The 23436-nt window shown below is 38.3% G+C and overlaps 1 protein-coding gene across 6 annotated transcripts in view; it reads left to right on the top strand.

The window, feature by feature from the left end:
* CCDC148 (coiled-coil domain containing 148) overlaps nucleotides 1-23436 on the top strand; it is a 263194-nt gene that overhangs the window by 105019 nt on the left and 134739 nt on the right. For 5 of the 6 annotated variants that reach the window (XM_049888808.1, XM_049888812.1, XM_049888811.1 and 2 more), the window contains 3 exons: nucleotides 8214-8352; nucleotides 9743-9790; nucleotides 13851-14057. In XM_049888808.1, coding sequence (XP_049744765.1) covers nucleotides 8214-8352; nucleotides 9743-9790; nucleotides 13851-14057 — 394 coding nt within the window. The remainder of the gene's footprint in view (nucleotides 1-8213; nucleotides 8353-9742; nucleotides 9791-13850; nucleotides 14058-23436) is intronic. The other variant, XM_049888810.1, reaches the window with a different exon arrangement.

The following is a 23436-nucleotide window of genomic DNA, read 5'->3' as shown; positions in this document are numbered from 1 at the left end:
ACCCGGCTCCTCCCTTGTTTCAAGGTAAAAAGAAAAAAAATACTATATTGCTGATAAAAGATGAAATGGAAAAAGCATTGGAAGTCTGCACTCAAGAAACAATGAGTGGCCTCACATCATTTTCTTTTAAAAATGTTTAAAATAAATAGGTACTTGTATGTGTGACTGTTGTTTGATGAATACAAGATAGAAAAAAGGGAAAGAAACATAATAGATGACTGACATCTGCTTATTTGATGAGGCCACAACAAGTTAAAACATTGGAGCCTTAATTACCAGGTGGCATTTTTCTCTGAGGATGTAGTCTCAGAACTCTTGGAAGGTTTCAGTGCCTGGACATGCCCCGACTCAGATTCTAAATTTCCGGTCTGAGCTGGTTCTATGTCAAGGGTGGTTAATAAGGAGAGAAGTTCTCAGAAACTGCAACATAATTATTTGATCTTCTGATGTTCACTTAGACACATTAGCCCACTCAGTCTATATCCCAGGTCACTGTAACTTCCATTTGATCTTGGATTGTCCGGCCTGACTTTGGAGTTTGTATTTGCCTTGGGGTAATAGTTGTGGAGGGTGACTTTACTTTTGTCAGTATCTGTAACAGCTTTATTTTAGAACAAATACATCACTGAAAATACTTTATGGCTTTGTATTCTTTCTTAAACCAAAGACCACATTTGGTGATTATTCAACCTAATTTGTTTGTTGTGGGAATAAAATATATTTTAAATATGCTTGTCTGTGATAGGATGTATTTTATTAAGGGAAAAATAGGTCTAATTTCTGCAGAATAGTGCAAGCACTAGCCTGAGTTTGCCCTTCCTTAATTAATAATTCAGTCTTTATACTTATTTCTATGTTGTGTTTGTTTAAATATATCTCTGAAAAGTATATCAGAACTGTTGTTGTTGTTAGTTGCCAACTCACGGTGACCCCATGTTTGCAAAGTAGAACAGCTCCACAGGGTTTTCAAGGCTGTGATTTTTCAGAATTAGATTGCCGGGCCTGTCTTCTGAGGTGCCTCTGGGTGGGTTTGAACCACCAAACTTTCATCTAGTAGTGCATTCTTAACTGTTTGTGCACCCAGGGACTCCTATATTTAAGAATAACAATAACAAAAGCAAACATGCTGTCTCAAGTTGATTCTGACTCATAGCAACCCTATAGGACAGAGTAGAATTGCCCCATAGGATTTTCAAGGCTGTAAATCATTACAGAAGCAGACTGCCACATCTTTCTCACACAGAGCAGCTGGTGGGTTTGAACCACCAGCCTCTTAGTTAGCAGCCAAGCACTTAACCACTGTGCCACCAAGGCTCCTATAGAGGCTATACATTTTTAGTTCAATAGTCTTATTGCCTTCTTGACACAGCTGTTTTAGCTAGTTATAGACTACACAGTGTAATGGTACATAACGTTACATTTTCAATGCTACAGGAGACTATGAAAAATCTGGGTTTTACAGGTTGAAGGGGTCAGAGTCTTTCACAAGAGTTTTCTACTCTTCGATGAGTGTGAAATCAGATTAATCTTGAGTAAATCAGATTGGAGAAAATGGAAACGGCAGCTTGGCAGATTTGTATCTAGACAATTGACATATGTTATTTTTTAACCTAATAATACAATAGAATTTGTTATTAAAATAATAAAATATGTGTAGCTGTAAGCAAAAACAAGATTAAAATTTCTGTCTAGAAGACAGTCAGATTTTGAAATGGGAAGAATTATAAATCTTACATTCTATATCAAATCAATTGTTCCTAACAATGAGTTTTTCCTATTCCTTGTACCTTGAAGTCCAACTGCAGGTAAAATATAATCCTTTGAGGAAACCATATCATTAGAACTGCCACTATGGAGGACCAATAATGTAAGAAATTATAATTACCACATTCATAGGTTTGTGTTTATTTGCCGTGTTAATGCCTATAAAGAACATAATAAAGTTCAGCACGGTTAATGTAAAAAAAAAAATTAGAAAAAGAACCATCCCTCTTCTAATCTACTTTATAATTTCTTAGTGGTTATAGGTAGTTGGTTTGAGGTAATATTATAATATTGTTATGTGACAATTAAAATGTCAGTAGCTCTCATGATGATTAAATAAATGTTTCCTTATACCATCCCAAAGAAATAGGCCAATTTTATTATTCTTGTTTTTAGACCTGGAAATTTGAATCACAATATCTACATGAGGCAAACATTTCAACTCTATTATACGAAAAAATGTTTTTGCCCCCAACAAAACCCATTCACAAAGTGAAAAATAAAATGGTAACATAGAGACAGATTTTGGTTTAATGTAAGAATTTTTTTTTTCCAAAACTAGAGCAAATAGTGTATTTGTAAGTGGTCTTCACTAATTCTACTCATTTGAGTTTGAAAGTCTTTTTTTTTGTCTTAAAAATGGCTCTTGTGTTGGAACATTGTCTACTCCCGATCAGCTGAGGAGTATTACTTTAGTTGCTGGTCTCTGACCACATTGGGTCTTCATCTCTTTCATCACTACTTCTCCTCATAGTACGTACATTCCTTCCAAGGCACTATTAGGATGTTACCATTAAGAAGTCGTCTTTCTTCTTTTTGGTTAGTTATCAGGATCTCTTGGGCTGTGAGAAAATCCCAATTCAACTCAACTTAAACAAGAAAGAGATTTCTTACCTTATTTAACAAGAAGCCAAAGGCAAAGAAGTTCAAGTACAGCGTGATCTGGTTTTCTGCATTCTCTTGCTTTGCCTTCCTGCAGGTTAGATAACTTTCTGCCAGATGACTGCAACAGTTTCACATAACAGCATCCAGGAGCAGAAAGGGACCTTTTCTTCCTTGTGATTCTTTTTAGGAGCCAGGACCTTTGCCCCAGAAGACTTCTCAGATTACATTGACCAGAATTTGTTGTCTTGTCCATGCCTATACCAAACACTGACAAGATGAATGGGATGTTGATTGATAGCTTAAGATCAATCAAGAGTCACTCCCAGGCCTGGAGATGGGGCCTACTTCCCCTGAAGCAGAGGGCTAATGGGGGATAGTAGATCAGGGTTCCAGTGAGCGGGAGGCAGGGATAGGCAGTGTTTGTTATAACTACCTTTTCCTTACACTTCTTGTGCTGAATATAAGCATATGGGGTGGTTGAGCCATTACATTTTCCTTTTAACGTTATATCAAAACTGCCACTGGGAATTATATTATCTCTTAAAACTAGTGGTGAAAATAGGCAACAAAGGGTGGTTTAGGAGGCTTACTATCATCCTAGCTACTCCACCTCCAAAAAATACATATTCTTAGTAAAAATTAAGTTTTCTATGTAAACTACTCTAAAAAAATCTAAGTAAAAACAGGGTGTTTGATAATGAAAATGCAGCTCCTTTTAAATAAATCCTTCAGCCTTCTTTTCTAACTAGATTTCCATCCCTAACCTTTCCTATAAGAAGTCCTGGAGCTATCACTTTCAAAACCCTGCCATATTTTCACTTTCCTGTCTACCCCTCAGAAGTTCGGGTTTTACCCAATGGATCACTTTTTTTTTTTTTAATCCTTCAATTTAATGAATTTTGACCATGCTCCAGAGAGCCCTTTTTATTCTGATTTTCAGCTCCCAGCTATGAAGCCAAACTAGGCAGAGCCCAGGAACCCTGGAGGTGAGAACTGATAAATGGGAATGATCTCCAGGGGAAGAGAATGGACATACCTCAATACAATCCAAGAAGCAGATTCTAGTGATCAGAAATGGGCCTGGAACCAAGGAGTCTCTTGTAAACCAGGCTAAAAATCAAAGATGGATTTAGATTTGGACAATGGGGCTGGGTGGAGAGAGACAATTTAAAGAACCAGGCTGATTAGATTAGTATGGGTAGATTCAAGAAGACACCATTGAAATGTGAAGTAGAGTTGTGTTTTCCACAGGGTTATACCTGGCACAACCAGACAAGGGGATTGTGTCAGAGGCCTCTTTTTTTCACATTAATCCCCTGATGACTCACTGCAAGCCTGCTTCTTAGTGGAGGAGAAAAGGTGTCCCCTGACACTGTTACACTTTAAGAGATAAGAGTTTTTTTTTTTTAGGCCAGATTCACTATGGCCATTTGCCAATCTCAAGGTAGTTGTCAGATGCTGGTGGGTACATCAGCTAACTTCAGAAGGTACAAATTACCATTTTGCCTGCAAAGCTCCTTTCACTCTGATAAAATACACAACAGCTTTCAACCAGTTTGTAAATACAATGTTTAGTTCCATAAATTTGTTTTCCCTGTTAAAGGACCTGTTAGCCTTATGTGTTTTGTTTGCCATTGTTGGCTTCCACTCACCAAATGTATTTTGATGTTATGGAACCAGCACCCTAGGGAGGTGGTTTAAATAGGACTACAATGAAAACTGGTAGCTAAGTTAATTGCAAGTCAGTTTCAAATCTTTGAAATGACTCAAACAGGTAGAATTAGGGAGACAATTGGCCTTGGTCAGGTTGTATTCTCACAGCCCTGTCATATTCATTTTCTGAATTGCCTGTTTTGTCTCACTTCCTGGGAAATCATAATGAAATACTATCTGTGGACTTCAATTTTAAGGGTGGGGTGGTGGCAGTAGGTGGTACTGAGTGGTAAATAGCTCACCCTTTTCAGGCAGAAATTCCCCGAAGTGTTACAAGTGTTATGTGTCATAAACTTGTAAACCATAAAATCTTGGTGTGTGGACTGACAAAAATAAAAAAGAACTGCAGAGACCTGCCAAAGTTTTTTTTTGTCTAAAGGTATTTAAGAATTATAGAAATTTAGGATAATTTAAAAGTTTTCTTTAAAATTTTGGAGTCCCTTTTTTAATTCACAAAGTATAAAGGAATAAGAATATTTTTAAATATATCTGTGTAATTTAGCTTGTACTGAAAGGTTGGCAGTTGAGTCCATCTAGAGGCACCTCAGAAGAAAGGCCTGGTGATCTACTTCCGAAAAACCAGCCATTGAAACCCCTGTGGAGCCCAGTTCCACTCTAACACACAGAGGGCTGCCGCGAGTCAGAGTCAACGGAAACTGGACTGATTTGGTTTGGGTCATCATAATCACCAACAAAACAGTGAAGTTAAACAAGAACCCTGGAAAGTAAAAACCAATCTTACTTTCAGCTATGTTATATAGATTTTCTCTGTACAATGCAAAGATGAAGGTTTGATTGGTAAAGACAAATGTCCAAATTTGAATTTAGAAATACAGATCTATTGAATTTGATTTTATTTTAGAGGTTTAAAGGCTGTCTTTCTAGGAAATGGCTACTTTGTCACTGTGAACAAGTTGTTATGTCTGGGTATCGTCTTAGATGTTTACTACCCAGAAGGCTCACATGCACAAGTCGTGCGGGAGTTTTTTTCCTCATAAGTAACATTTCTAATGGAGATGTTTGATGGTACCATTAGTGCTGCCGATGTAAATATTTGTCCCAGGATTCAAGCCTGAAGTCTGGAAAGTGCTATAAATACTCTAAAAATAATAATATTGTCAGTATTTATGTATCATTTCTTTTAAGTATGTTTTTTCATTTTCATTCTACATGTACTAGAAAAATGACTTGCACTTTGTGTAATTGTGGTAATTGAAAAAAGCTGTCAAGATGTGCTTCTAAAATCAAAAGAAGGGCAAAAATGGATATGATCATTGTTCACAGTATACTTAGCTTGAAATATCTGGTTTTAGTGTTATCATTTCATATGTTTAAGTGGTTTTAATTTTGTCACTCAAATGACACCTAATTAATACATTCACACAATGTATAAAAATGTACTGAGCGCCACAAATTCTCCTGCCACTATATTTATTTATAACAATGTAAGCTGCTAAATGTGTGCTTTTATGTGAAAAGCAGTTTTGTAAATGTTTGCTATTTGCACTTTCTCTTCAAGGACAGTCACAATCTTGTACCACCATTCAGTATGAGAGATCATTAAAACAATTATTTAGAAGTAATTCTTCGTTTACCAAAGGCTTTAAACTATGTTTGAAAATTATGGGTAAGATTGCTAGTAGTTTATCTTAGGTTGGGTCCTGTAGAAGCAAAGCTGAGACGGGGCTTGCTGGGACAGGTGATTTGTTGGAGAAGGGGAGTGAGGGAAGTGGGAGTGAGGGCAAGGCGAGATAGCTAAGGAAGGCTGAGGTGTCAGTGGAGACTGACTGCAGTCTGATCCCACAGGGACGGCTGTGGAGCACAAATGTATCACAGAGCTGGTCACATGGAGGCAAGTGGGCTGGGCTGGCATTCTGTACCTCTATGCCCATCAGTCATTGGCTGTGATTGATTTTCGAAAGGGGTCTTCTGGATGAGGCAGTTCGCATTTGACCCAGGACAATTTCCCATAGAATAGGAGGAGAACCTGAGCTACTAGCCAACACTAACAGCATCTTGGTGATGGCAGCTACAGCTACTAAAGGTGATCCTGGTGGACACCAAACGCATCCATTATATAGAGTAATGGTTTAATTTTAAAAAATGGAAAACTTGTTGGACGTAGATTCTGTCACCTCCGCATCTCCAACATACACACACACTCACTCGCAGAAACAGTTTAAAAGCATTGATGAGGACCTGGACTTCAGGTCTCTTTTTCTTGCTTGCTGTGTAGTAATAGAGAATTTATGTGGCTAACTCCACTACTAAAACACCTTCATGCTGCCATGAATGAAAACGGATTTCTTGAGAGAGGAGCTGATATATTGTCTGTGAAGATTTGAGGGCAATTTAAATACTAAGTACACTCAGGCAAGCCTATCTCCCTGCATAGTTCCTCTATTTCAAATGCTTTATTCACAGAAGCCTTGGACTGTCTATAAATTCATAATTGATTCAGACAGGACCAAAACTCTTAGAGTATTCAATGAATGAACTCACCTCAAATTCCTTCTCTGCAATTGATAATTAGGTCATACTCAAGAACTGGAGAGTATTCTTCTTCCTGGTAGACCACCCCCATCTCTGTTTTTCTTCCCATTATAGAGCTGATAGAGAGGATTTTCTTTTCTCCTTTGAAAAAGACTTTTTCTCTTTTTAGCTACTTAACAGAATAACGAAGTACTTTATAGAGACTAGATAACCTTGTATGAGGACAGTGGAATTTCCATTAGTATCACTGATGTAAAAGGTGTTTTATTCTGTTTTCAATTGTCAAATATTTTTCAGGGACATAGAAGACATATTAATAGAAAAAGAAATCTTTGAATTGCACAATTAACTTCAAAGTCAAAGACCACTGATAGAATAGAAATAAAAATTAGCGAATTTCCATTTTGGATCAAAGAGATATTTGTTGCTAATATTATTCCCTCTGATTGCATCTGTATTTGATTATTTTAATTTATTAAGCAGGAATAATAATATGCAAATAAAGTCAGGGTACAAACAGAGCAGATTAATTCAGTTTAGAGTTCAAGCTGATATTGCAACCTTTTCCCTCTGCTTAGGGCTTTGTTAATACTTTATGTAGAACACAAAACCAAGCCAGTGACTACTGTTCCAAAGTTCAAGAAGGCCCTTTTAATGGCAGACATGTTGAGAGAAAGTGACTTCAAGAGATCTTATTTACAGATGATTTCTTTAGTGAAATGTGACATCATTTGTTATCTTTTCACCTCCAATATCTAGTCTTACCCCACAAACCAAGAAGTCAAGAGGATAATGTAAAAGATAATTGTAGACTTGCTTTTAAAGTTAAACCTTAAATAAATGCCTTCCTCAGTCTTTATTTTCCTTCAGGTTGTTCATTTAACTCTGTCTATATTTATACTTTCCTTCTATCTGAACATGGGTACTTTGTTGAATAAGCAAAGTTCCTTTTTAATCTCTGTGTTTAATAATTTAGTTTCAAATTTTTGTTTATTTGATCCATTGGTCATTATTGTAAAGGTGTATTTATAGGCAAGATAGAATAAATAACCTTAAAAATATTTTGTCTCATTGCCACACTTATTCAAATTATGCCTGGAACTCATGGCAAGACTAAATAATTGAAAGAACCCATTGTATTAAAATTTAGAAACTTTCTGTACGAGACATCAAACTTGGCTAATGCATTAAAACACACACACATACACACAGGCACAACCCTCATTTTACCACAGGCGCAGCCCTCATTTTACGTACTTCTTATCGCTTGCTAACAGTTTAAATTGCTTGAACAGTTTGAACTCCCTCAAGCCCTGCAATTACTTAACAATATATTGTGACATTATTGTTCCTTCCAGAAACTTCCAATTAAGTGAAGAGGACCACTGGATTTACCAGGCCATTTTGGATCAGTATCCTGGAGATATCTTTGCCAGAAGGACTCTGTATCTGGACATGTTACAAAGATACTTTCCTCACAAATCTAGGCATGATCTGGTGAGTTCTGGACCCTGCATATTGGCAAGTTAAATTCTTTTAGTGGTTCATATTATAAAGCCACAAAACGTGTTTCTAAAATGGTGCCCTAATATTTTTTCCTAGACTATAAAAAAATAATAAAGCTATAGGTTGCTAGTCTGTGCAGGTTATTTTTCAAGTTTGTATTGTCCATATGAAGGGTGGGGCAGCATCTCTGGCAACGTTTACTCTTTCTGTGCCTACTAGCCTCAGAGATCTTTACCATGACTCCCAAGGCTGCTCTCTGGTGTTTGACCCCCAGATGTCCACCCTCAGATGGCTGCCCTCAGAGCCTCTGTCATTGCTAGGCTTTGCTTGAAGGTGGAGTGCCTGTGCCTCCATTCACAGAGCCTGCCACCTTAGTCCTTCTAGTCTTGGGGAAACTAATGATATCATTGGAGGCTGGACCTTATCTATACCCTCCCCACCATGACAATTCAGCCTGACCCCTCTACATGGGTCTGAAACGCAAAAAAAACAAAAAAACCAAGCCCATTCCCATCCAGTAGGTTCTGACTCATAGCGATCCTAGAGGACAGAGTAGAGCTACCCCAAAGGGTTTCCAGGGAGCACCTGGTGGATTTGAACTGTCCACCTTTTGGTTAGCAGCCGAGCACTTAATGATTATGCCACCTGTAGGGTCGTTATGTGTAGGGTCGCTATGAGTTGGAATCCACCTGATGACAGCGGGTCTGAAACACAACAGCCCCAAATTCAGAACTCAAAGGCATGGCTGGAATTTCCCTGAAAGGTAAGGGGGGAATTATTGTCTTGGCCTAGCTGACAAGACCACAAAGTTAAGAACATAGTAGTTTCCATATCAACTGTTTTTTTATTATTCCTCTTATTGTATAAATGAACCATACTTAAAAATATTATCAAATACTCTGAATTTTGGTAATTGTTTTAAATTAAGCAAGTAACAATAACACTAACACGTGTATAGAAACTGACTGCGTGTCAATCATGTGCAAACTCCTTTAATAGAAATAGCAACAGATGAGAGCAATAATATTGTTATCCTTTTTTTTCAGGTGAGGCAACTGAAACAAAGCCCACACAGCTAGTGTGATGATCCTTTCCCATCCTCTCCCACCCACCACAAGCCCCTCTTCCCCAAGGATGAGTTTTAAATCTGGCCTTTACTTTATAACAGATACCTGTTACATAATAAGAATATTACATAATAAATTTTTTACTCTGGACTTTAAAAAATTGTTAATTTATGAAATTAGTTCTTTTAAAAAAATTATTCCCTGTTGATTCTATTGAAAGAATTCTGTTACTAGCTATCATTTGTAACTTGGTAAATTTTTACGTTTTCCTACTATTAACATGATAAAGACTTTTACATTTGCTTCTGACGTAGGCATACTTCAGAGATATTGCGGGTTCAGTTCCAGACCACTGCAATAAAGTAAATATCACAATAAAATGAGTCACATTAATTTTTTGGTTTCCCAGTGTATGTAAAAGTTATGTTTACTGTAACCTATTAAGTGTGCAATAGCATTATGTCTAAAAACAATGTACACACCTTAATTAAAAAATACTTTATTGCTAAAGAATGCTAACCATCATTTGAGCCTTCAGCAATTCATAATCTTTTTGCTTGTGGAGGGCCTTGCCTTAATGTTTTTGGCTGCTGACTGATCAGGGTGGTTGTTGCTGAAGGATGGAGTTAACTGTGACAATTTCTTAAAATAAGACAACAATGAAGTTTGTCACATCAATTGACTCTTCCTTTGACGAAAGATTTCTCTGTAGCATGTGATGCTGTTTGATAGCATTTTAGCCACAGTAGAACTTCTTTCAAAATTGGAGTCTGTCCTCTCAAACCCTGCTGCAGCTTTGTCAACTAAGTTTATGTAATAGTCTAAATCCTTTGTTGTCGTTTCAACAATGTTTACAGCATCTTCACCAGGAGTAGATTTCATCTCAAGAAACCACTTTCTTTGCTCATCCATAAGAAGCAACTCCTCATCTGTTAATGATTTATCATCAGATTGTAGCAATTCAGCCACATCTTCAGGCTCCACTCTAATTCAAGTTCTCTTGCTATTTCACCACATCTGCAGTTACTTTCTCCACTGAAGTCTTGAACCCCTCAAAGTCATCCATGACGGTTGGAATCAATTTCTTCCAAACTCCTGTTAATGTTGATATTTTGACTGCCTCCTATGAATCACAAATGTTCTTAATGATACCTAGAATGATGAATCTTTTCCAGGAGATTTTCAATTTAGTTTCCCAGATCCATCAGGAGAATCACTATCTATGGCAACTATAGCTTTAAGAAATGTATTTCTTAAATAATAAGACTTGAAAGTCATAATTACTCCCTGACCCATGGGCTGCAGAATGGTTGTTGTGCTAGCAGGCATGAAAACAACATTAATCTCCTTGTACATCTCCATCAGAGCTCTTGGGTAACCAGGTGAATTGTCAATGAGCTGTAATATTTTGAAAGGAATATTTTTCTTCTAAGCAGTAGTCCTCAACAGTGGGCTTAAAATATTCAGTAAACCATGTTGTAAACAGATGTGCTGTCATCTAAGTTTTGTTCTTCCATTTATAGAGCACAGGCAGAGTAGATTTAGCATAATTCTTAAGGGATCTAGGATTTCTGGAATGGTAAATGAACATTGGTGTCAACTTAAAGTCACCAGCTGCATTAGCCCCTAAGAAGAGAGTCAGCCTGTCCTTTGAAGCTTTGAAGCCATGTATTGACTTCTCTCTAGCTGTGAAAGTCCTGGATGGCATCTTCTTCCAATATAAGGCTGTTACATCTACCTTGAAAATCTGTTGTTTAGTGTCACCACCTTCATCAATTATCTTAGCCAGATCTTCTGGAGAACTTGCTGCAGCTTCTACATCAGCACTTGCTGTTTCACCTTGCACTTTGATGTTATGGAGACAGCTTCTTTCTTTAAACCTCATGAACCAACCTCTGCTAGCTTCAGACTTTTCTTCAACTTTCTCACCTATCTCAAGGTTTATAGAATTGAAAAGAGTTAGGGCCTTGCTCTGGATTAGGCTTTGGCTTACGGGGATGTTGTAGCTGGTTTGATCTACCCAGACCACTAAAACTTTGTCCATATCAGAATAAGTCTGTTTTGCTTTCTTATCATTCATGTGTTCACTGGAGTAGCACTTTAAATTTCCTTCAAGAACTTTTCCTTTGTATTCACAGCTTGGTTAACTGTTTGGCACAAAAGCTTTCGGCCTGGCTTGGCTTTTTTTTTTTATTACTTTTAAATTTTTATTAAGCTTCAAGTGAACATTTACCATTCCAATCAGTCTGTCACATGTAGGTTTACATACATCTTACTCCCTTCTCCTACTTACTCTCCCCCTATTGAGTCAGCCCTTACAGTCTCTCGTTTCGTGCCAATTTTACCTTCTTCCCTCTCTCTCTATCTTCCCTTCCCCCCTCCAGTCAAGAGTTGCCAACACACTCTCCCGTGTCCACCTGATTTAATTAGCTCACTCTTCATCAGTATCTCTCTCCCCCCCACTGACCAGTCCTTTTCATGCCTGATGATTTGTCTTTGGGGATGGTTCCTGTCCTGTGCCATCAGAAGTTCTGGGGAGCATTGTCTCTGGGATTCCTCTAGTCGCAATCATACCATTAGGTGTGGTCTTTTAATGAGAATTTGGGGTCTGCATCCCATTGGTCTCCTGCTCCCTCAGGAGTTGTCTGTTGTGTTCCCTGACAGGGCAGACATCGATTGTGGCCAGGCACCAACTAGTTCTTCTGGTCTCAGGATATTGTAGGTCTCTGGTTCAAGTGGCCCTTTCTGTCTCTTGGGTTCTTAGTTGTCGTGTGACCTTGGTGTTCTTCCTTTGCCTTTGCTCCCGGTGGGTTGAGACCGATTAATGTATTTTAGATGGCTGCTTGTTCTGGCTTGGCTTTTGAGGTACCTTCCTCACTAAGCTTAATCATTTCTAGCTCTTGATTTAAAGTGAGAGACGTGTAAATCTTCCTTTCACTTGAAACCTTAGGGGCCATTGTAGGGTTTTAATTGGCCTAATTTCAATATTGTCATACCTCAGGGAATAGAGAGGCCTGAGGAGAGAGAGAAAGAAAGGGAAATGGTTGGTCAGTGGAGCAGCCAGAACAAACGCAATATTCATCAATTAAGTTTGCTGTCTTATATGGGCATGGTTCGTGGTTCCCCAAAACAAATTACAATAGTAACATCAAAGATCACTCACTGATCACAGATCACCGTAACAGATATAATAAGGAAAAAGTCTGAAATATTACGAGAATTGCCAAAATGTGACACAGAGACATGAAGTGAGCACATGTTTTTGGAAAAATTGCACTGATAGACTTGCTTGATGCAGGGTTGCCACAAACTTTCAGTTTCTGAGAAAACACAGTGTCTGTGAAGTGCGATAAGGCAAAATGCAGTAAAACAAGGTGTACCCATATTAGATTGATTATTGAGCCTTTCAGTATCAGGTATACCTTATTTCTTAATGTCTGACAGATGCTAAGCATATTTTTGGCTTTTTAGAACAAAGCTAAAAAGTTTATAGAACAGATTTGAGTAACTGATATTTGGTTTAAATGAGGCCATAGTCTGTTTCATCGTGTACCTAATTAATCATACATAAAGCGTTATTTTAGGTGGGAAGGACCTACCTTATCCTGCTGGCTAGCTTCTTGTCTTAACACTACTTAGAGGCTAAATAATGTATCAAATTCTGAGGCTGGGTCTATACTGGCAAAATAAAAAATTATTTATCTGTGACTCTCCATTTCCTGGGACACATCTTTATATGAGGTGCCCTTCTGAATCATCTGCAGAGATTTTTCAAACTACTCAGGCTGTCGCTGTTCTTGTTCTTCTGCCAACACTCTGATACGTCCCCTAGTTCAGAATCACTGTCAAAAAGAGCTACTACTACTGATGTGAAAGTGCCACGTCTCTTAAGAGCGGGGGGAAGAAAGGTTAATGGTCATTGCTATGATTCTTCAAGTATAAACATCTTAACATCTTAATGTTTCAGTAATTAATGACAGAGCTTTTTTTTTCAGGATTATGGTCACAATTTTCTATTTATTAGCATGTTGTCTTGAAGTACTGTAAGTAATTGTTAGAATATTAAAACTGATTTAAAGATGGGGTATCTTTTGAATTGCATGTAGGGAAAACATCGCTCTCTGCTCATAGAATTGTTCACCTTTGGGAAGTGAAAGTTTTAGAGGCCACCAAGTTGACTCCGTCTTATAGGAGGAAATCAAGACTGGCAAAGGTTAAATGAGTTGTCCCCAGTCTCCAATTACTTACAGGCTCAGAACCCTGGAGCTGGCACCTGATTCCTGTATTTACTATAAGGAAAATGTTTGTCCTCAGTTTCTCTAAATTGTTAGCTATAATTTATTTGATTCATTTTGTAATAATGACGTCTAAAGTATAGGCTCACTTTCATAATGGTAAATGTTTACTATGTTACATTTTCAGGTTGAACATGAAAAATATTTTGACCAATATCGCTTTGCTCTGGAGCAGCGAAAGATCTTGATATCAAATTGGAATAAGAGCAGGAAAGACTTTATACAGAAGGCTGTGATGACCTTTGCTGAGGCCTGTGCAACTTATGAAATGGAGAGTGCTTTAGCTAAAGACAGGAAAAAGCAACAGGAATTGTGTGCTGACCTGAAAGCCAAGGTAAGGTGATTCCCAGAATGTGTTTCAATATTTGCCTGAGTATTCATTTAAGGATCCACTTTTCCCTATTTCCACAGTCCCAACCTTAGGTTCAGTTTCTCTAAATACCCTATCTTGAATTAAAAATATTAGTTTGAACCATATGAAATTACAGTTCTTTCAGGTCAAAACTAGTCAAACATCGACAATTGAATATGGATCAAACTAAAGCTACTAAAACAGGTTGTTCATATTGAAGGTTTGGTTGAAACATTCAACACCAACCACAGATGCCGTACACCAAAGTGAGGTGCCAGAAAAACTGCAGAGAATAACTGTAAAGTAAATGGCTGGTGCTGGCTCAAAGACTCTTGGGTCTCTCATTCAGATCAAAGACATAAAAGAATGGATCAAATTATGAAGAGGAGAGAGGGTTTTTGAAGACATCTGTTTGGGAGAGCTTGCTGAGCTCTACGTAAGCCCTCAACAAAATGGGGGAGAGTAGATGGGGTTTGTCTCCTCCTCAGACCCAATGATGGAGTACTGTGGATAGCTTGAAGAGCTTAGGGTGTAACCCCTGCTGTTGGGAAGATAGAGGACTACTGTCTGAGCTGCCTCCGTGGCAAAACTGAAAGCAAGAGTTGAGGCTATGTTGGGAAGCAACACAGATGTATGGATCCTAGAGGCCCAATGTGGATATGGCCTCCCTATGCTGGTTTGAAATCCAATGTTCTTTCAGGCCCACACATCTTTGCTTACAAAAGTCCTGCAAAATAATAGAAGATATTTATTATACCGTGGGCCCTAATGTGCTATAAAACAGACCCACAGAATGTTAAAAATATTACTTCATTGTATCATAAATTTGACCTTTCTAAAACTAATATACTAGCTATAATAAACATTAATTAAACATTTAACCATAATTTTGTTCTTAGCCTTAGAATTTAAAAGGGCTTTTGGGGGATGATTTAGGTGATTTGTGTCTTTTAAGGAAAGTGTTAAAAGAATTTTGAAATAATGTGCTCTCTCCCTCTGTTGTGTTTTATTTTGGTTTTCTGTCAGTAACTGTTACTGTAGCTAGCAGAGCCATTCAGGCAGGGCCAGAAGGATGAGAGGAAAAGTGGAACGTAGAGCTTTAGTTTTCCTGCTCCCACCAAATCTGCTCTTTGATCCCCAGACTACCAGCCCCTCCCCGTTATCCAGGCTAAACCCTTCTATTACCTATGAGCATGATTCCATGGCATGGCTGGGGAACCTCATTCTCAGATCTGTTCACAATTGGCTTTCTCTTCTCCTGTGTTGGGTGGCAAAGTGCTGCTGGGAGAAACTCAACTTCAGCCGGCTCTCAATGCCACATGTGAGCCTCAGTCCCTCCTTAGTTAATTCCCTCACCCTGTCCCTCTTATGGATGTTCCAGAGGGTCATCACTCCTCTCAAGGTCCTTACCTAACACCATATGCCCTCACCCCCACATTCCCGGGAGATAACCCGTCTCCTGCTTTATCAAGAAAGTTAAGTCATAGAGAAGTGAAAAAAACCTCTAATTCCTGCCTCCCCCATACTATGTCTTTTTTATCTTCTGTCAGTTTCCCACTTCCGCTAGATACAGTGATGGCTTCTACATGTTCAAGTCCAGACTTTCCTTATATTTTGGATTCTGACCCATCTAGCCTCTTTAGAAATTTGGTTCCATCAATTATCCCGTTTTCTTATTTTTGTCTCTCTTAATCTATGGAATGTTTCCCTCAGCTTATAAGCCTAGTAAAGTCTTCCCCGCCCAAATGAAACCTTCTCAGGACTCTAACTTACCCTCTAGCTGCAGGACAGTCCCTATCTCTACCCCTTCACTTGAAATCAAAACATCTGATCTTCCCGCTCTACCAAAACTCTCTCCCCAAAGTCACCAGTGACGCCCATGTTACCCAGTCCAGTGGCTGCTCTTCCATCCTAACCTACTGAACCTCTCTGCTCTATTTCTCACTGTTGACCATTCACTCATTGACATTCTTCACTTCTTCAGCTTCTGTAAGATTATTTACTCTGCAGTACCTTGAAGTGGTTTTTCTTAGTCTTCTGCGTGTTTCTCATTGTCTGCTCACCCTAAAACCCTGGTATTCTCCAGGTTTCTGTCCTTGCTCTCTCTACTTTACTGACCCTCAACCACCATCATGAATTTAGCTATGCTTTGATGTAATTACTTTCAAATCTTTTTTTCTCCACAACTGTGTAATTCTCTCTTGAGTCTTATATATCCAGCTACATGCTGGTCATAACAGTTTTGAAGTCCATAGATGCCTCAAACTCAGTGACCAAAATGGAAATCTTTATTTTCCTTTGGTAAATTTGTATTTCTTTCTTGAAGTATATCTTAGCTTCCTCTTCTCCATCACCTTCATAGCCATTTACAGAGTTCAGGAAATTTTCTCTTTTAGTATCTACCCCTTCCTTTCTATCTTGCCATTTTGCCTGACCTACTACCTTAAGCTGTGCTTCACATCCTACCCTTCTGAAATCATTCCTCTGAATTGCAGGCAGAAAGCTCTCTCTAAAACGCAAGTTGGGTTATGCCACCCCCCCCCCCCCCGATGATAACTCTTCAATGGCACCTCATTGTTTACAACATGGCCACACTTTTTAGAATGGCTTTCTAGGTCTTCATTGATTTGGACTCCTGCTTTCTTTCTAGCCTCCTTTATACACTTTATACTCTGGCAATAGTGAAGTCCTTGTAACCTGCTCTCCCCCAACCCTGACACTACATAACACCTCACACTGTTTCCTATTTCTATGCCTTCACTCCTGCTATTATTGTCTGTGGCTGGAATCCCCTCCCCCACCTTCCACTGTCTGGTGAAATCTTATTCATCTTCAAGATTCAGCTCAAATATTGGCTATAGGAAGACTTCCTTGGGTTGCCATCTAGATTCAGTGTACTCTCTGTTCTCCCTAACCGCTTGTATATACCTCTGACTTGCCGGTGATCATAGTACACTGAAAAATATGTCCCCAGCATGACTGCAAGTAGAAATTGCATCTTATCCATCTTGGTATACTCCATCCCCATCCACATTAGATTTTTTAAAGTGCCTGGAACATGATAAGCACTCAATAACTATTGTTAAAGTGAAGTGTGTAAACCTCATGCTTTTTTTTTTCTCAATACTTCCTGGTACAGTACTATTTTTAGTCCCTTCCCTCCATGTTATTTATGAGGAGACTTGCTGTATGAACAAGTGTATGGATGTGGAAAGTCATTAAGAAGTGAATTCTTAATTGTCAACATTGAATGTGTGAATGTGCTGAGAGGTCAAATGCTGTTTTAAAAATAAAACCTAGCTACCTGGAAAACTGAAGTATATTTCAGGCATGAACAAAGTCATCAGGTACTCAGTTTTCTTCTCAACCTCATTTTGCTTTGGTTCTCCTTCTCCCCATCTCTAACTGAATGTATGACTTAGTCAAGAAGCCACAACAGTTAGATAAATCAGGTAATGATAGAGTAGATGATGCTTTCTTGAATAAATACCATCTGAACACTATATATTATAACAGTTTTCCACAGCATCCACTACTCTCAAACCCTCTATATATTCTAGCCTCTTTTGCTGTTAGAGAACAGACATGTGACTTAGGTTCCACAAATCAGAAGGTGAGTGGTACTGTAGTTCAAGATAGAGAGTTTCATGAGTTCTGGTTCCAGCCATGATGAGCAGCTGATATTAGACTCACCTTTTTATACAGTAACTAACCATAAAAACTAGGCGAAATATATTAAAAAACTGTTTTGCATGCAATGGACAAAAAAAAGATATTTGAGATAAGGAAAGCTTTCAAGGTGAGCCCTATGTTCACTCATGCTTTCTTTCTGAAGTGAGGTGTTTTCTTTCTAATATGAGATGGAGGAAAATAGAACCTAAGCAAAGACAGATAGTCTTTTAGGTGGACAACACAGAGATTGGAGTTTGAGGTGGCAAAGGCCGCTAAGATTTAGGGGAGAGAGTACTAAAAATTAGGAAGTGGCACATAAAGAGCCCCAAAATGCGTATAAAACTATCCATGTGTCCTTTCCAACTCATAAGCTGTGAATGAACAGGGTGAGATACCAAAAAGCCAACAGAGAATAGTTGCTGTAAGACTGAAAACTGAATAGGAATTTCAGAGGTCACATAATGCTAGGAGTTGTAGGAGTTCTGGCCTAGCCAGGGTGAAAAGATCTTGGTGAACACTCTGTGTATTCAGCTGAAACTCCAGAAAGGCCATGCCTTAGGAGTTAGGGCTATACCTTAGGATTATGAACAAAACTAAAATAGAACTACCCTAACAAAGCTAAAATAAAGCATCAACAGGATTCAGGAGTTTTGTTGGCAATTTAACTGCCTGCAAGACTAAAACTCAATGCTGTTTAGAGAAATCACATAATCCAAAGCCTCTGCAATGTATTATCCACAATGTCCAGCATACAATAAAAGTTACTAGACATTAAAAAACATAGAGAAAAGTGACTGATAATCACGGACTAAAAACAGACTCAGAAATGATACAGATCGTGTAGTTAGAAAGCAAGGATTTCAAATAACGGTGATTAATATATTAAGGAAAATGCAAGAAAAGATGGGCAAAACGAATGAAAAGATGGAGTATTTCAATAGAGAATTAGAATCTATAAAAATTAATCAAATGGATATTCTAGAAATACAAAATATAATACCTGAAATCAAGAACTAATTGTATGGGCTTTAATAGCAGACTGGATTTAGCAGAATATAAGATTAGTGAACTTAAAGACAGGTCATAAAAAATATTACTATCTAAGCACTGGGTTCACTGGGGTTATATGGGATCAAAGTGACAACAGCAATTTGAAGGATTAGATAAAACCTTAGGGGGCAGTGAGTTTATGTTAATGGAGGAGGAACAACTCAGAATGGTTGCTTAGGTTGAAGAATGTAGTCAATGTCATTGAATTATACTTGTAGAAATTGTTGAGTTAGTGTATGTTTTGCTGTGTATATTCTCAGCAACAAAATAAAATTTAAAAATATTAAAACTGATGCACATAGAGAGAAAACAATGAACTAAAAAGCAGAACAGAGTAGAGAGCATAAGAGAAATGTGGAACATAGTTAAAAGGTTTCATATGTACATTATTAAAGTCCCAGAAAGGACAGAAAATAAGATCAAGGCAATGTTGAAGAATTAATATCCAGTAACTTACCAAATCTGATGAAAGACATCACTATATTTTCCAGAAGCTCAGCAAACCCCAAGATGGATAAAGGCAAAGAAGACCATACCTAGGCACGTAATAGTCACATACTGAAATCACAGATAAGGATAAGGGGAGCTATGTGACAGACAGGCATAGCATAGGGACTCATTTTGCCAATGTGGCCATGAGCAAAGGCAGCACGTTCTGCAGTCAGTGGTGATGACAGCAACTTCCCAGTCATGTTAGTGTGGCTTTTATCAGGCCAGCTCTGTGGTGTGAAGTTCTGGTGGTTATTCCAAGAAACTTTGTCTAGATCTTGCTTCTTAAAATCTCAAAACTTTTCTAAGCTGCCTAAAATCCTGTAATTAATACTTTCCTGCTTAAACCAACTAGAGGAGATTCTGTTGTATGCAATCAAGAATGCTGATACAGATGATGTCTGATCCTTCTATGCCATTCCAATTGGTCTGTTTGTTGACTTCAGATTAGGGATGGAAAGGAGTCAGAACAAGTAATGACCAATTACTCTCTTGATCCAAGCTGGAATTGGTCCTGTAGACACACAGGACCTCCCCTCTTTCAGATTACTTTATAGGCAAAGGTACCACAAAAAGCTTACCCATTAGTAACATGGCCTGAGTGACTGGCTGCAGAGGAAAGGATGCTTTCACCATGTAATAGCAATCTATTGATGTCTGTAAATGTCATTTACTTCTACGTACACTTCTGGCATAATCTCAGCAGGTGTTTCCTTGTAAAGGGACATATAGCAGGTTGCTTCTTGGCATTAGCAATCCTCACACCATATAGTTCCTTGTCTAGAGAAGGAAAACAAAAACAAACCACTTTTGGAGAAACGTGCTTTTCAGTTTGAAATAGGAACTGGCAAGGACTCACTGGTATATGTCAATTTAAGGCATTTGTTCTTGAGTGGTGTGACCTGCTGTACCATGCACCATCAGAGCAATCAGTGTTATCAATGATTTCCTTCATTACGTGCTTCCATGTAGCCTCTGCAGCTGAGGGCATTTACAGAGAAGTTCCTTGTGGTTAACCATGAATATAACATCGGCAGAAGCAAGAGAGCTCTGAGGAATCGGGCATCGGTGCCAGGGTGATTTTGGTCACAGTGGCAGATGGCATTTCCTCTATATAGCTATATTGTGCTTTCTGTGGCTCTTGGCAGGTAGCTAATTGAAATTCCATTGGGTCTGGGGACTTGATGAATTTACAATATTAATTCCAAATAAAATATTCAAAGTAGCCCTGCTCTTAAAATGTCTTGGTTTCTAAAAGCATATTTTTCTGCACTGGTGTCTATTTTATAAAGTTTAAAAGAGGCTGTACTTTTTAATGTTCTTTTTAATGAAAGCCTTATATTTCAGTGACAAGTCATAACAACATCTCACAAGATGCTTTGTAAATGAGGATACTTGGTCTGGCATATAGATGTTTGCATTTTACAGTGATTTTATGCAGTAAAACTTCAGGCAACAATAATCTCAAGTACCTGAGTAATTTAAGAGTGGAAGCCACAAGTTGATGTTGGAAAGCCATGTACTTAATACATGCTAAAAATAAATACATAAATATTAAAATGCTTTTTCAAAGCTGTCAGATAAAACAGAATAGAGAATTCAGAAATAGACCCATACACCTATGGTCAGTCAATTTCCAACAAAGATACAATTCAGTAGAGAAAGAATAGTCTTATCAACAAATGGTGCTGAACCACTGGATATCCAAATACAAAAAATAAATGATCCTTGATACATATCTCGCCCCTGTACAAAAATTAACTCAAAATGGATCATAGACCTAAATAAAAAACTGAATGCTACAAAATATCAGAGAACACATAGGAGAAAATCTTAATGACTTCAGGTTTGGCAATAATTTCTTAGATATGTCCCTAAAAGAAAAAATTGGACAAATAGGATTTTCTCAAAATTAAGAACTTTTTCTCATTGAAAGACACTGTTAAGATAATAAAAAAGAACACCCACTGGGAGAAAATATTTGTAAGTCACATATCTTGTAAAAGACTCGTAACCAGAATATATAACAAAAATTCTCAAAACTCATTAGTACAAAAACAAACAACCCAATTAAAAAAAAGGAGCAAAATTTTTGGACAATCGCTTCACCAAATAAGGTCCAAATCTACTGCCGTCGAGTTGATTCCGACTCATAGCGACCCTATAGGACAGAGTAGAACTGCCCCATACAGTTTCCAAGAAGTGCCTGGTGGATTCGAACTGCCGACCTTTTGGTTAGCAGCTGTAGCTCTTAACCACTGTGCCACCAGGGTTTCCTACCAAATAAGGTATACAGATGGAAAATAAGACATGAAAATATGCTCAATATCATTAGCCATTAGAGGAGTGAATGCAAATTAAAACCACAGTTGAGTTGATTCCAACTCATAGCGACCCTATAGGACAGAGTAAAACTGCCCCATAGGGTTTCCAAGGCTGTAACCTTTACAGAAAGGAGCCCCGGTGGCACAGTGGTTAACTTACCAGTTGGCTGATGACTGAAAGTTTGGCAGTTCAAATGCACCAGCTGCTCTGTGGGAAAAAGATGTGGCAGCCTGCTTCCAAAAATACTGCAACCTTGGAAATCCTACCGGGCAGTTCTACCTCATCCTATAGGGTCACTATGAGTCAGAATCGACTCCATGGCAATGAGTTTGTTTTTTTTTTAGTTTGCTTTTTTTTTTTTTGTAATCTTTAGGGGATCAGACTGCCACACCTTTCTCCCATGGAGTGGTGGGTTCAAACTGCCAACCTTTCGATTAGCAGCCAAGCACTTAACCACTGCACCACCAGGGCTCCTTCCATACCTGTTATTGTTATGTTGTTAGGTGCCGTCAAGTTGGTTCTGACTCATAGAGACCCTATGTACAGCAGAACGAAACACTGCCTGGTCCTGTGCCATGCCATCCTCAAAATCATTGCTATGCTTGAGCTCATTGTTGCAGACACTGTGTCAACCCATCTCATTGAGGGTCTTCCTTTTTTTTTGCTGACCCTCTACTTTACCAAGCATGATGTCCTTCTCCAGGGACTGGTCCCTCCTGATAACATGTCCCAAGTACGTAAGACATAAACTCACCACCTTTGTTTCTAAGGAGCGTTCTAGCTGTACTTCTTTATATACCTATTAGAAAGTCTAAAATTAAAAAAAAAAAAAAATTACTAAGTATTGACGTAGATGTGTAGCAACTAGAATTCTCATGTACTATTGGTGAGAATGCAAAATGATACAGTCATTTGTAAAACTTTAGGCAGTTCTTTATAATGTTAGATATATGCTTATCACATGACCCAGAAGTCTTGCTCCTAGTTATTTACCCATTTTAAAAGAAAAACCTATGTTCACACAAAAACCTGTAAGTGAATATTTATAGTAGTTTTAGTTGTAATTGCTATACTTGAAAGTAACCCAAATTTCCTCATCTAAAGGAGAGATAATCTGTGATGCATTCACACAATGAGATATTACTCAGCAATAAAAAGCAATGAATTACTGATACACGCAACAACACGGACAGATCTCAAATGCTGTGTTATGCTAAGTGAAAAAAGCTAGACACAATAGCCTACATACTATTTGACTCCATTTCTGTGACATACTCGCAAAGACAAAATTACGGAAACATAAACACAGATCATGGTTGCCAGGGACTGGGCTGAGAGGAATTTCCCCAGCCAGCAAAAAAGAGGGAAGGAGGAAGGGCACGCTACCAACCTTCAACTTTATTTCACAGAAATTGCACATTCTGATCCCATTTATCTGCCATAAACCTGAACTTAATCATACCTGCCATAACTGGCTGCAAGCTGAGAGGAATGTAGTCTATTTCAGATGGTAGATGCTCAGCCAAAACTCAGAGGTTTATTACTATGAAATAAGGGAAGAATAGATAAGAGAACAACCAGCAGACTCTACAGTAGTAATGGAGGTGGCTGTAAGTTACCAGCAAGAGATATGGGGCTACCTGACTCCTTAAGGCACTACCTCTGCTTCAGGTATTCAGTCAAAGGTTCTCTATGGCCCATTTCACTGTCAGACCAACTACAGGGCCCCGTGAGCTGCAATTCTTTTGGAGGCCTGAGAGTATGGAGCTTTTTACAGGGAAAATTCAGAAAAATAAAGACCTGGTTAAGTGGGAACTCTAGTCCT

Source organism: Elephas maximus, chromosome 6, assembly GCF_024166365.1.
Source record: "Elephas maximus indicus isolate mEleMax1 chromosome 6, mEleMax1 primary haplotype, whole genome shotgun sequence".
In the NCBI taxonomy this organism is placed as follows: domain Eukaryota; kingdom Metazoa; phylum Chordata; class Mammalia; order Proboscidea; family Elephantidae; genus Elephas; species Elephas maximus.
Note: the sequence above shows the minus strand (reverse complement) of the source record. Positions and strands in the feature narration are given on the sequence as shown.